Raw genomic sequence first — 15,118 nt, 5'->3', positions numbered from 1 at the left:
TGTTACATAAATTATATTGCAGTAAAGCTGTTAAAATCCAAGAACTTTACATTTAATTTAACATTGTTTGAATGAATATCCAAGAAATAATAATACATCTCGTAGGAAGCTTATTTTTCCTCTCAGCAAAAGAAGAATAACCAATAGCTAATGAAATATGAATAGTGTTTGGTATATACTCTAGGCAATGTTTAGATACAGACATATATAAATATAGTATTAACAATAATCATATAAGATAGGTACTATGATTATCCCTATTTTATAGGGAAGGAAAAGGTAGCATAGAAGTAACTTGCCCAAGGCCACACAACTGGGATGTGGCTCAGACAGGATTTGCACCCAGCAGTCTGTGATCTCAACCACTATTGCCTCTGAAGAAGAAACACTTATATGAATATAGATTTTGAAAAGATTTTTTCATTCCTTCTCTAATATCTATTTATTGTGTAACCTTAATGTACATGTTTTTTTTTTTGTTTTGTTTTGTTTTTTTTTTTTTGAGACGGAGTCTCGCTCTGTCGCCCAGACTGGAGTGCAGTGGCGCGATCTCGGCTCACTGCAAGCTCCGCCTCCCGGGTTCACGCCATTCTCCTGCCTCAGCCTCCGGAGTAGCTGGGACTACAGGCGCCCGCCACCACGCCCGGCTAATTTCTTTTTTTATTTTTAGTAGAGACGGGGTTTCACCGTGTTAGCCAGGATGGTCTCGATCTCCTGACCTCGTGATCCGCCCGCCTCGGCCTCCCAAAGTGCTGGGATTACAGGCTTGAGCCACCGCGCCCGGCCAATGTACATGTTTTTAAAACATCTTTCACTTCTTTGTTTTGCCTTATCAATTACTGTTTTGACATATAATTTAACCAAGACTGAATCAAAGTAATTTTGATTTATTTTTTATTTTCATGTACCTTATATTCCTTTTCTTCTAAACAGGATGCTTCATTTCTAAACCAGATGTGATTTCCTTATTGGAACAAGGAAAAGAGCCTTGGAAAGTTGTGAGGAAAGGAAGAAGACAATATCCAGGTGAGGGCCAGTTGGGCAGGAAGAAGCCATCACCACAGGGAGCCCCAGATGGTTGGGGAAGAGGCACATCCTTATGTTGTTTAGAAAGCCCTCTTGAAAGGTCTGTGGCCCAAGGAGGAAAGGTCTGCAACCTGGGGAGCAAATTAAGGTCTTAGTTGGGGGGTACTAAAATAACCACTTATTTGTCCCATTTACCACTCTTCTTTTTTATTATTGTTCTCTGTAGTTTTCCTCCTCTTTGATGGAACTGAGGGGTGGGGTGGTGCTCTCTTTGGCTCACTGTTGACAACCATTGTATATTTTGATTCAGTTGCTTTCCTCTTTTGCATTTTTTTTTTCCTGAGATGGAATTTTGCTCTTGTTGCCAGGCTGGAGTGCAATGGCACGATCTCGGCTCACTGCAGCCTCCACCTTCTGGGTTCAGCGATTCTCCTGCCTCAGCCTCCCGAGTAGCTGGGTTTATAGGCATGTGCCATCGCGCCTGGCTAATTTTTGTATTTTTAGTAGAGACGGGGTTTTGCCATGTTAGTAGAGACAGGGTTTTGCCATGTTGGCGAGGCTGGTCTTGAACTCCTGACCTCAGGTGATCTGCCCACCTCAGCCTCCCAAAGTGCTGAGATTACAGATGTGAGCCACCGTGCCCGGCCCCTCTTTTGCATTTATAGTGTCAGCTGAAGAATGACAAAGTTCATACATTTGGAAAGGAGTGTTTTATTTTTCATAAAGGGTTGCAGCTTGCAAGGTGGTTATTCTGACAGACTGGGAAGTGTAGCCTAGGTTTCTGTCCAGAGACAGGCACTTCAAGGGAGGTAGAGGGTAAGACAGAAACATATGCTGAATGTTAGCCAAGTATACATGTTCAACAGGCTACAGGAGGAGCTATGAATACTCAGGAAGGAGACTGTACACATGCATATTAGGTTAACATAAGTCCTATGATCATTTTAGGGTAGAGATTTAACATTTAAATGCATTATAAGTAGGACCTATTCTTTAAAAGGGTAAATGTAGGACACAAGTCCATGATCTGTGTATCCTTAGGAGACCAGTCAAAACCAGTCCAAGGCTGTAAGTTGTTTATCAAGAACAAGCTGTGGACTGGAATAGCTGTCATGTTGGAACCATAAAAACAGGAGTGTGGAGTGGTGGGGGAGTGTTCTGATGAAGTAAGCAAAAGGGTCTTTCAGCCTTTGATTTTCTCAAGCTGACTTTTGAGAAAATCTAATGATCAGAAAGGTGAAAGGGATTGGAAGCAAATGGGTCATGACCAGCCTTCTGTTCCGCCATGTGCCATGACTGGGAACTTAAAGTTTGGGGGTCTTTAGCCAAAAGAGGGTCCTTCCGTCTGTCGGGGTTTAGGACTTTTACTTCGGTCTTTAATAAATAGATAGGTGGCCTCGGAGTACAGTAGTAAACAACCAGTCAAGTTTCTATTCCCACCGAATTTACCTTGTAATAAGAAAAACGTAATACCTATAAATAAATAGGAAATACAATGTCAGGTAATGAGAGTGCTATAACGAAAAGTATGCAGAGTAAGGGGATGGAGATGTGCTATGGGAAGATTATTTTAGTTATCAGAGAAGCCTTTTTCCCCCCATCTTTTCTCTTAAATTATTAAAGGAAAATAAAAGACTACAAAAACGGTATGCTTGATATTATAATCATATGTGTGTTATCAGCAACTAAAGTTTCATATGAATTATTCTAGAAGATAGCTTCTAGATCACAGAATATCATTCTTACTTGCTTTTTCCATCTATGTATCTATCTATCTTCACATTAAGAAGAAATATGGATATAGTAGACTCTAGAGAGAATGATCTCATTATCTTTCATTTACCTTGTCTAGGTGCTGTTTTCATCTCTCTTTGCAGCTCTTGTTTCAAATGTTTTTGTTTTGTTTTTTTTTTGAGATGGAGTCTCGCTCTGTTGCCCAGGCTATAGTGCAGTGGTGCAATCTCGGCTCACTGCAAGTTCCACCTCCCAGTTTCTCGCCATTCCTCCTGCCTCAGCCTCCCGAGAAGCTGGGACTACAGGCGCCCGCCACCATGCCCAGCTAAGTTTTTGTATTTTTTTTTAGTAGAGTCAGGATTTCACCACATTAGCCAGGTTGGTCTCGATCTCCTGACCTTGTGTTCTGGGATTCCAGGCGTGAGCCACCGCACCTGGCTATGCCTGGCTAATTTTTATAGTAGAGATGGGGTTTAACCATGTTGGTCAGGCTGGTTTCGAACTCCTGACCTCATGATCCGCCCATCTTGGCCTCCCAAAGTGCTGGAATTACAGGTGAGAGCCACCGCACCCAGCCACAAAAGGCTTTCAAAATGTTTTTATACAGAGACATATGTTGTAATTTTGTATTTTCTTCTCTGTATATTCAGGTCTGGATGAGGACACTTATTTTAGGGTACTAGTTCTTATTTTATAACCGTAGGGCCATTTCAGTGCCTACACTGTTTGTAATGTTCTATCTTCCGACTTAACCTTCTACCAAAAGAAAGAAAAACATGCTTTTTCCCTCTAATCTCTAATCTTATTTTTAAATTTAAATTTTATTTTATTTTATTTTATTTATTTTTTTTGAGACGGAGTCTCGCTCTTTTGCCCAGGCTGGAGTGCAGTGGCGTGATCTTAGCTCACTGCAAGCTCCACCTCCCGGGTTCACACCATTCTCCTGCCTCAGCCTCCCGAGTAGCTGGGACTACAGGCGCCTGCCACCACGCCCGGCTAAATTTTTTGTATTTTTAGTAGAGACGGGATTTCACCATGTTAGCCAGGATGGTGTCTGTCTCCTGACCCTGTGATCTGCCTGCCTCGGCCTCCCAAAGTGCTGGGATTACAGGCGTGAACCACCGTGCCCAGCCCCCTAATCTATTTTAAAATTCACATTCAGGTAATTAAGTGACATCTACAATTATTAATACTCAAAATGTAATGCAGAGGTTCCAAGTGAATAAGATAATATCCATTTAGTCAGGAAGCATTTTGCCAAAATAATAACTGTTGGCTCAGAGTTAGACACCTTAAACAAGACCATGTATTTTTTTTTCTTTCTTTTCTATTCTTCCTTTAAGAAAGTTTGATTAAACTATAAATAACATGCCTTCAGAAAAGTGGACAAATGACTTTCTTAAGGTGATATTTGAAAAAAGACATGAAGTAAGGGCTCAAGACATGTCATTTTCTGGGAAAAGGGCATTATGAGCTGATAGAAAAGGTCTGAGTGGGGCGTTAGCCTTGCTTGTCTGAGGAATAACAAAGACGGCCATTATGGTCAGAGCAGGGAAAGGGAAAGTAACAAGATGAGATCAGAGTTAGGCAAGGACCTGGTAATGTAATCACTAAGAGAAATTGAAAGCCACAGGCTGCTTGTATTCTAAAATGATTTCTCCAGTTGAGTGCAAAAGCAGGAAGCACTGATATGGAGGCAGTTTCAGTTGTTGAGTTAGACAGGGTGGTGGTTTGGATAAGAATGGCATTGTTAGGAAGTAGTAGGAAGCTGTTAGGCTCATGATGTGTTTGAAGGCACTGTCAAAAGAACATGCTGATAGGATTATAAGTGAACTAAGTGGGAAGGAGTGATATAAAAGGAGAAGAAATGGGTGTTGGCTTAAACAATTGGGTTAATAGAAGCAGAATTTACTGAAGTGGGAAGATAGGAAGAGCAAGTTGGAAAGTTGACACTAAGAATTTCTGTTTAAGATATTTTAAATTTGATATGATTAGTATCTGTCCAGTTTGAGATGTTGCGTAGGCAGTTGAATATGTACACCCGGAACTTGGAGAGATTACAGCCTGGTTTATGTTTGGCTCTCTTGATGGTTGGAATTTACATTCATGGGTCTGGATGTGACCAACTAGGGAAGGCAGGCAGGTGAAATAAAGCAGATAAGGAGAAGAAGCAGCCTGAGAACTGACTCATGGGTCACTCTACCATGTAGACCTTTGAAAGAGGGAAAGAGGGACAACAAAAGAGAAAAAAGGAGCAGCCATTGAGATAAAATAAAAATAAAGTAAATGTTTCACCATGGAGGGAGTAGAGAATGAGGACTGAGAATTGACCCCAGGTTCTAGCAAGATGGAGAATCCTGGTGAGCTTGTCAAGAAAGATTTCAGTGGAGTCAGGATGAAAGCCCAAGTGGAGTGACTTGATGAGAGAAGGGTTGGTGAGGCAGTAATGAGAATGAATATAAGACAACTCTTTGGAGGAATTATGTATGAAGGGAAGCTGGGAAATAGGGTTGGCAGTTACACTGGGGATATGGGTTAAAAAGCAGTGTATTTTATGACATGAGGGCATGTTTGTGTGCTCATGGGAATGATTCTATGGGTGGAGGAAATCAATACAGTAGAGAAAGGGCATAATTGTTGGAGCAATGTCTTCAAGACTGGAGTGGGAAAGGATCCAGTGAGTAAGGGGAATAAAAGGGAAAACAGTGTAGTTACGTGTGCAGGTAGGTTGGTCAGGATGGTGGAGAGAAGACAGCTTATTCTTCTGTTGCTGTTTTCTCAGTGAAATAAGAAAGATCAATAGAATGTGAGAGCATCAATGGAATATTATTAGCATTCAGTATGGGCTTATTCAGGATGTGATTAAAATTGGTTCTCCGAAGTACAGTTCCTTAGATGTCAGGTTTTATTATTTTCACATCTTTGTGCATTGTCCCTGTGTTGAAATGCAAATAGGACTTCCTTGGAACCAAATCTTTTGTATCCCAGACTTCTTGTTTCAACAAAGTAAGATGGTCGATACAGTGCCCAAATAGAGTAAGTCTAAGTGATTTATATGACATTTTCTGTTTAATTAAAGGTGGTTCTCTGCAAAGAGGAATCACATTTATGATTTTTTATATTTATATATTTTTACCTGATCAAAAAAAGGACTTTTCTACATTCTCATCAGAAGTGTTTAATAGACTAGAAATCCTTTGATCCAACAGATTTGGGACTGGTAATAGATCTGTTAGTCATTAAAAAAAAATGGGTCATATATTTTATGTACATACCATGAAAGTATTATTTTAACTTAGAACATTCAAATGTATGTCTGTTTGCCAGTATTTTTGATAGTGTCCAAGTCTTCCTTTCCATTGTCTCATTGTATTTCATTTTTCATCTAAATCACACACATAATACAAAGTCTATTATTTCCAGTTTTATTTATTTATTTTATTATTATTTTTTTTTTATTTTTTTTGAGACGGAGTCTCGCTTGTCGCCCAGGCTGGAGTGTGCAGTGGCCGGATCTCAGCTCACTGCAAGCTCCGCCTCCTGGGTTTACGCCATTCTCCTGCCTCAGCCTCCCGAGTAGCTGGGACTACAGGCGCCCACCACCTCGCCCGGCTAGTTTTTTGTATTTTTAGTAGAGACGGGGTTTCACCGTGTTAGCCAGGATGGTCTCGATCTCCTGACCTCGTGATCTGCCCATCTCGGCCTCCCAAAGTGCTGGGATTACAGGCTTGAGCCACCGCACCCGGCCCAGTTTTATTTATTTTTAAAGTAGAATAGGAATCAAACTTGCAGTATGAGTACAGAATACTTCTTGATTGTTATGTTTTCTTTCACTTTTTACTATTGTATTTCCTACACTTAATTTTCAACAGCTGAGATTTTTAGCAATCTGTATTTATCATCAGTTTTCTGAAGTGTTCAATTTTGTTTTCATAGAATCAGCTGTTTCCTCATTGTTATTCGTGAGTTTACACTCATGAATTTATTTAACGTTTATTAAATTAGATACTTTCAGGAAAAAAGTGAAACGCACCTAAACTTGTTTGGAACAAGCATAGTTGCCTCTTGTGAGGTGGGGTGCTTTGTCACCTGGGCCTGTGACTGTGGCTGTATCCCCAGGACATGACCAGCCACTGACCTGTCTCTGATACCCTAACCCCTTGTCTGTTGCCTCCTCTGGAGGTGAACAGTAGTAATTGCTGTCTGGCCTTGGAGAGGTAACCTGAGGGTTAAGTATATCTGACCACTTTGAACACAGCAGTTACCCTGTGTTTTGCCACTGTCTCCATCCCTGCTTCTTGCTCAGCAACTTCTTAATATGACCACCCTTGGTGGGACACCCTTAGCTTCTGTGCAGGAATCTCTTCCTTGTGATTTGGTGTATGATTTCTTCAGTATACCCAATGCTAAATACTTCGTGAGTGTTTCAAAGTTTTCCTCATAAAGGTTATCCATATATTTTAAATTTTTGTAAGTATTATGAATGAGATCTTTCCCTTCATATTTTATTGTTAAATGTATATTCAAAGGTTATTGTTGTTTGTATTTTGATTTTGATATAAAATCAAATTTTTTTGACTTTATACATTTTCTTTCTAAATTTTGTTGCCATTTATAATATTTAAACCTTTGAGTTTTCCAATTAGACAGGCATATCCTTTGGAAATAGAGTTTTACCTGTAATTCTTCTATCTCTGATTTTTTTTCCTGATTTTTAAATTGTGTTGACTAATAACTCTAATACTACATCATTAATAGTAGTGGTAATGTTAGGCAAACTGCCTTTTTGGTAAGATAATATATACTTTATCATTTAGGGAAGTATCATTACTGTTTCATTGAGCTCTTTTAAAAAAATCAGGAACATGAGGCGGGAGGATTGCTTGAGCCCACGAGTTAGAGGCGGCAGTGAGCTGTAATTGCACTGCTGCACTCCAGCCTGGGTGACAGAGGGAGACGCTGTTTCTTGGGAAAACAAATTCAGGAACAGTTCTGGTCTTTTTTTAGTTACCTTTTCAGCATCTATGGAATTGATTGTGTGATTTTTTTTTCTCCTTCATTGTGTTGATATGTTGAATTGTCTTAATAGATTTCCCCATATTGAACCATTAAAACATTCTTCTTCTTCGTTTTTTTTTTTTTGAGACGGAGTTTCGCTTTTGTTGCCCAGGCTGGAGTGCAGTGGCACGATCTTGGCTCACTGCAACCTCTGCCTCCTGGGTTCAAGCGATTCTTCTCCCAAGTAGCTCCGGGTAGCTGGGACTCAGCTCCTCTCAAGTAGCTGGGACTACAAGCGTGCGCCACCACAACCTGCTAACTTTTGTATTTTTAATAGAGACAGGGTTTCACCATATTGGCCAGGCAGGTCTCGAACTCCTGACCTCGTGATCCACCCACCTTGGCCTCCCAAAGTGTTGGGATTACAGGTGTGAGCCACTGCGCCCGGCCTAAAACGTTCTTGTAATAAACACCCCTTGGGTCTTTCAGTGTGCTGTTTTATTAAATATTTAGAATTTTTTCTTCAGTGTTTAGAAAATTAGTGTGTAGTTTTCTTTTTGTGAGCGATCTTTATTTCAGTATCACTTTATGAAAACAGTTTGGAAGTCCTGATAATTCTTAGTTGAAAAAGAATTTTGATAGCCTGTCTTTAAGCTTAAGTAAGTTGTAAAGCTTTATTTTTGACAAAAGGGATGGTAAGTCTCACCACATTCTCTATTTGCTCTATGGGAATTGATCTATATAAACATTTTATTAATATCTGTCTCTTCCATGGTCAGTTTTGATAAATTATATTTTTCTAAAAAATTATACATTTTAAGCTGGGCACGGTGGTTCATGCCTGTAATCCCAGCACTTTGGGAAGCTGAGGTGGGTAGATCATGAGGTCAAGAGTTCAAGACCAGCCTGGCTAAGATGGTGAAACCCCGTCTCTACTAAAAATACAAAAATTAGCCGGGTGCGGTGGCATGCGCTTGTAATCGCAGCTACTTGAGAGGCTGAGGCAGCAGAATTGTTTGAAGGCAGTGGGGTGGGGTGGGGGTCGGCAGGCAGAGGTGGAGGTTGCAGTGAACAGAGATCACGCCACTGAACTCTAGCCTGGGTGACAGACTGAGACTCCGTTCAAAAACCAAAAACCAAAAAACAAAAAAAAAACAACAACAAATTATCCATTTTAGCTATGTTTTCAAATTTATTAGCATAGTCATCTGTCCTCTGTATTCATGATCATTTTTACTTTGTTCTTATTTCTATGTCTGTACTTTCTTGCTGTTTTCAATATCTTAACCACGGTTTATATTTTGTTGATTAAAAAACTGGTTTATGAGGCCAGGCGCAGTGGCTGACACCTGTAATCCCTGCACTTTGGGAGGCCAAGACGGGTGGATCACCTGAGGTCGAGTTTTTGACCAGCCTGGCCAACATGATGAAACCCATCTCTACTAACAACGCAAAAAACTAGCTGGGCATGGCGGCACGTGCCTGTAATCCCAGCTACTCCGAAGACTGAGGCAGGAGGATCGCTTGAACCGGGAGGTGGAGGTTGCAGCAATCCAAGATCAGGCCACTGCACCCCAGCCTGGGCAACAAGAGCAAAACTCCATCTCAAAAAAAAAAATTTGTTTATGCTTTATTACTTCTATTTCTGTATTCTGATTCTGCTTTTATATCGGTTAATATTTTTCTTCTGCTTTGCTTCAGCTTAATTTTATTTTCTTTTTTTGAGTGAGACTTTTAATGATGTTTTTCACTTTTGCTGTGTTTTAGTTTTTAAATTTTCTTATAAGCACTATGGTTATATTTTATAGATACTTATATGAAAGTTTTCAAAATGTAGACTTTATTATTATTATTATTATTATTTTTAAAGAAACAGAGTCTTGCTCTGTCACCCAACCTAGAGTGCAGTGGCATAGACAGAGCTCACTGCAGCCTTGACCTCCTGGGCTCAAGCACTTCTCCTACCTTAGTCTCCCAAGTAGCTGGGACTATAGCACACCACTGCGCCCAGCTAATTTTTTAATTTATTTTTTTTAGAGATGAGGTCTTGCCATGTTGCCCTGACTGGTCTCAAACTCCTGGGCTGAAGAAATCCTCCTGCCTTAGCCTCCTAAAGTACTGGGATTACAGGTGTGAGCCACCGCACCTGGCCTCCCATGACTTTCAAAAAAACTAAAATACAGCCAGGTGCCCTGGCTCATGCCTGTAATCCCAGCACTTTGGGAGGCGGAGGCGGGAGGATCAGTCAGGAGTTTGAGACCAGCCTGGTCAACATGGTGAAACCCTGTCTCTACTAAAAATACAAAATACCAAAAAAAAAAAAAAAAAAAAAAAAGCCAGGTGTGGTGGTACACGTCTGTAATCCCAGCTACTCGGGAGGCTGAGGCAGGAGAATCACTTGAGCCCAGGAGGGAGAGGCTGCAGTGAGTGAGCCGAGGTCACACCACTGCATTCCAGCCTGGGTGACAGAGGGAGACTCCATCTCAAAAAACAAACAAACAAAAACAAAAATACTGTTTCAGATCTTATTTTCCTGTGGACCTAAGAGTTATTTAATATAGACTTTTGAATTTTCAGGTAGATTTTAGTTTTAGTTTTTTAAATTTTGTTATTAATTTCTAGTTTTAGTAGAAAATGTCTATATGATTTCAACTTTTGTTTTTTTTTTTTTTTTGGCTAACTCCTAGTTGTGTTTCTAGATTTCAACTTTTTAATAGAGACCACATTGCCATAATTGAAAACCTCATCCTGTTTCTCTCTCATACACAACTCATTCAGCACGTAGATTTTCCTCTGGCTGTTCCTGTTGCTGGCTTGCTATCCTCTGGCCTACATCTGATGTGACGTTTCTTAGCAAGTCCTTCACATTCAGATGACTGCAGCATTTGAACATGCACATTACTTTTGTCCACATTACTGAGTTACAAGCATATCCTATCTTTTTGTGCCATGAATTTCATAAGAACTTCAATAAGATACAGATGTGTTTTCCTGTCTAAAAAATCACTGATACACATTTCCTAAAAGTACAGGAATGGCCTTGACTATGAGGGAATGGAAAGGACAAAACTTGAGCAATGGGAGGAAAGAACAAAACCAGTTGAACATTTGGCAAATGAATGAGTAAGAGAATAAGTTGAAGGAGAGATTGAGTAGGTAGAACTCCTCAATACCTTTGCTATGGTGTAGAGACAAAGAAAAAGTTACCCATAGCTATGTGAAGGAGCAAATGGGCAGTGTACTGCATAGGTAAGGGCATAAGCGGTGGCGGATGCGTAGGAATATATAGCCACCTATTTCCATTCTTGTATTTAGCTGGGCTACCTTGGATGAATAAAGAGAATATTTAATCATTGTAGTAAGGCATGAGAGACTAGAGGCAGAGAGATACATTTAGAACAAGTATATAGCTATGGGAATTAAATAAGTAAAACCTATTATATGCTTAGCATTTATTACTTAATGTAGAGTTAACTAGGGATTGTTTCTGTCCTTGAGGAGATTTATAGGTAAGAATAAACAGTATGACAATTGGAGAAGTTAATAAGTATATAATTTTTAAATTGAGAGCTATTATAAAGGCAAGGAATAGAGAATAGCAACATGGATTTAGGTACTATCAATAGGGTCAACCTTAAAGGAAATGACTTTTACTCTAAGATCTCAGGATGAAAGGAGCCAGCGATGCAAAGAGCCCAGTCAGGAGATTTGTGGGAGATGGAACAGACTGTGAAGAGTCCTAAGAGATGGAAGTAAGTTAGGACATGTGAGGTCTACAAGGAGACCTCTCCAGGGAGCAGTAAAGGGGATACTGGGTTGAGATCATATGATGTAGGTAAGCCTTCTTAACCACAGTGAGATTGAGTGGATTCTAAGAATGACGAAAGATGAAAAAAATGTAGGTATAGATTCTCAACCTCTCATCTTCATCAAAATTGTCGTGTAGAGAATATTAAATATCCTTCCAGGACTGCAGAGTCTGATCCAGGTGGTTTGGGTGGTGTCTAAACTTCAGTGTTAGTAACCAGCTACGTGGTGATTGTGATCCACACCTCAGTATGAGAACCACTGACTTAAAATGTTTATTTAATCACCAATCTTGCTATATGGTATGAACTCTCATTTTTCCTGATGTTCCCTTTGGCTTTTTTTTTTCTTCCAAATTGTATAACCAATTTTAGAGTTTGGTTGAGGATTACTTTTGTTGTCTTTTATTTCTACATTAGAAATGTTGCTTCTTTTAGTGAAAGAAAACAGCATGTGTTTGCTTTCTTGTTTCATTTTAGATTTGGAGACCAAGTATGAAACCAAGAAGTTATCTTTAGAAAATGACATTTATGAAATAAATTTATCCCCGTGGAAGATAATGGAAAGAATTAAAAACCATGGCCTTAAGGGTCTCATTTTAAAACATGATTGGGAATCCACAGGAAAAATGGAAGGACAGGAGAGACCTCAAGAAGGATACTTCAGTAGTGTGAAAATGCCATCTGAAAAGGTGTCCTCTTACCAGAAACGCACATCTGTTACTTCACATCAGAGACTTCATTTTGTCGATAAACCCTATGAATGTAAGGAATGTGGGAAGGCGTTCAGAGTGCGCCAACAGCTTACTTTTCATCACAGAATTCATACTGGTGAAAAACCCTATGAATGTAAGGAGTGTGGGATGGCCTTCAGACAGACTGCACACCTTACTCGACATCAGAGACTTCATTCTGGTGAAAAACTCTATGAATGTAAGGAATGTGGGGAAGCTTTCATATGTGGTGCAGATCTTAGAGTACATCAGAAAATGCATATTGGTGAGAAGCCCTATGAATGTAAAGAATGTGGGAAGGCTTTTAGGGTACGAGGACAACTTACTCTGCATCAGAGGATTCATACTGGTGAGAAACCCTATGTGTGTAAAGAGTGTGGAAAGGCCTTTAGACAGTATGCACACCTGACTCGGCATCAGAAGCTTAATAGTGCTGACAGGCTCTATGAGTGCAAAGAATGTGGGAAGGCGTTTTTGTGTGGCTCTGGTCTTAGAGTACATCACAAACTTCATACTGGTGAGAAACCCTATGAATGTAAGGAATGTGGAAAGGCCTTTAGAGTGCGGCAACAGCTAACACTGCATCAGAGAATTCACACTGGTGAGAAGCCCTATGAATGTAAGGAATGTGGGAAGACCTTCAGCCGTGGTTATCATCTTATTCTCCATCACAGAATTCATACTGGTGAAAAACCTTATGAATGTAAGGAATGCTGGAAAGCCTTTAGTCGCTACTCACAACTTATTTCACATCAGAGTATTCATATTGGTGTTAAGCCCTATGACTGTAAGGAATGCGGGAAGGCCTTTAGACTACTTTCACAGCTCACACAGCATCAGAGTATTCATATTGGTGAGAAACCCTATAAATGTAAGGAATGTGGCAAGGCCTTTAGATTGCGCCAAAAACTTACTCTACATCAGAGCATTCATACTGGTGAAAAACCCTTTGAGTGTAAGGAGTGTAGGAAGGCCTTTAGGCTTAATTCATCCCTTATTCAACATCTGAGAATTCATTCTGGTGAGAAACCCTATGAATGCAAGGAATGTAAGAAGGCCTTTAGGCAACATTCACACCTTACTCATCATCTGAAAATTCATAATGTAAAAATCTAAGAAAGTCTTTTCAACTTCTGTGTAATAGAACATTCTATGAATGTAGTAATTAATCTCTTTTGCTCCATACATGCAACTGACTTGGCATTAGAGATTTTATACCATTAAAAGAGTGTGATCATGTATTGTATTCCGTCATCACTCAAACCTGAAACTTCAGCACATTTGTTCTAAAAACGAATCCTGTTATAAGAATGAGAAAGATACCGTCATCCCTATCCCATCACTTTGTGTCATACTGGACAAGAAGCTTAACTGCTGTGTGCTTTAATTTTTTAATTTATGAAATGGTCATATAAGAGTGCAGCAATTTGACACTCTTTCAATCAAGAGGTGGAATTTACATCCCTCTGTTGTATATAGGCAGACTCTGTGACTGCTTCGCCCCGTAGAATATGGTAGATGTACTGCTGTGCTGGTTTCTTGACTCAGACTTTACTGGTAGAGTTACTTCATCTCATGAAATGAGAGAACTGTCATGTTACAGAGTCTGGCTACTGTGCTGAAGAGACCACATGAAGAGGCCCTGAAACTACATAGAGAGGGAGAGGCACCTGCTGAACCCTGTCTTCTTGACATCTGCCAAGATACCAGACATTTGAGTGAAATTTTGGATCCACCAGACCAGCCACCAGCTAAATGCCACTGAGTGACTTGGTAACATCAACTGATGCCATGTAGAATGGAAGAATTGACCAGCTGAGCCCCTGCCCAAATTTCTGACCCACAAAAACATGAGATATAATAAAATGGTTGTCATTTTAAGCCACTAAACTTTCTTTTATTATCATATTTAATATTTCTTTGTAGATAAATCATACTAAAGGCTATGGGCATAATGAATATAGAAATGCCTTCTACCAACATTTATCCTTCATTGAACTTGAGATATCTTACTCTCATTAAAATATTGAAAGTAAGGAATTCCTTTCCAATTTGTTCATTAAAAAACAGATATCCTAGACCAGGTGAGGTGGCCCATGCCTGTAAATCCAGCACTTTGGGAGGCCAAGTAAGGAGGACTGCTTGAGGCCAGAAGTTCGAGACCAGTCTGGGCAACATCGTGAGACCCTTTCTCTACCAAAAAAACTTTAAAAATTAGCTGGGCATGGTGGTGCATGCCTGTAGTCCTAGCTACTTGGGAGGCTGAGGTGGGAGGATCACTTGAACCCAAGAGTTGAGGCTTCAGTGAGCTGTGATTGTACCACTGCACTCAAGCTTGAGTCACACAGCAAGACCCTATCTCAAAAAAAAAAAAAAAAAATCTACAATCAGCTTTCTCTGGCCCCAGTCAATATTAAAAATTGACAAAGGATAACATGAAACTTTGGAAATCAAAAATCACCTTATTATAAAGCTCCATTAATTTTTTTTAATTACTTCATTGTAGTTTTTAAAAATGCTAAATTGTCCTATATTTGGCCAATGGCAATCCCCTCAAATTGACTCCTGTGTCCTTTTATCATGAGCGCTCCAACCTTTCAGCTTTTTTTTTTTTTCCTGAACCAAATGCATTGATGAGTTATGGAGCATACTTAGAGCATTATTAACAAAGGAAAAGAATAGAATATTTACCTTGCCTATCCTTTACAGACTATATTTCAAGACAACCAAAAGTTGGTGAAGGAAAGTTGTTTATTATTAGAGAATTCCAACTGGTTAAAATGTCAAAGGAGGTAGGGCGCGGTGGCTCACGCCTGTAAT

General features: G+C 39.8%; 1 protein-coding gene across 5 annotated transcripts in view; it reads left to right on the top strand.

The window, feature by feature from the left end:
- Positions 1–14,188, top strand: part of ZFP82 (ZFP82 zinc finger protein) — a 90,429-nt gene extending 76,241 nt beyond the window's left edge. For 4 of the 5 annotated variants that reach the window (XM_045378840.3, XM_065536500.2, XM_005588953.5 and 1 more), the window contains 2 exons: positions 934–1,026; positions 12,045–14,188. In XM_045378840.3, coding sequence (XP_045234775.1) covers positions 934–1,026; positions 12,045–13,414 — 1,463 coding nt within the window. In that variant the 3' untranslated portion in view covers positions 13,415–14,188. Of the gene's footprint in view, positions 1–933; positions 1,027–5,670; positions 5,797–12,044 lie in introns of those variants that run through there. The other variant, XM_045378841.3, reaches the window with a different exon arrangement.
- The last annotated feature ends 930 nt before the right edge of the window (positions 14,189–15,118 follow it).

Source organism: Macaca fascicularis, chromosome 19 (assembly GCF_037993035.2).
Source record: "Macaca fascicularis isolate 582-1 chromosome 19, T2T-MFA8v1.1".
In the NCBI taxonomy this organism is placed as follows: Eukaryota; Metazoa; Chordata; class Mammalia; order Primates; family Cercopithecidae; genus Macaca; species Macaca fascicularis.
Note: the sequence above shows the minus strand (reverse complement) of the source record. Positions and strands in the feature narration are given on the sequence as shown.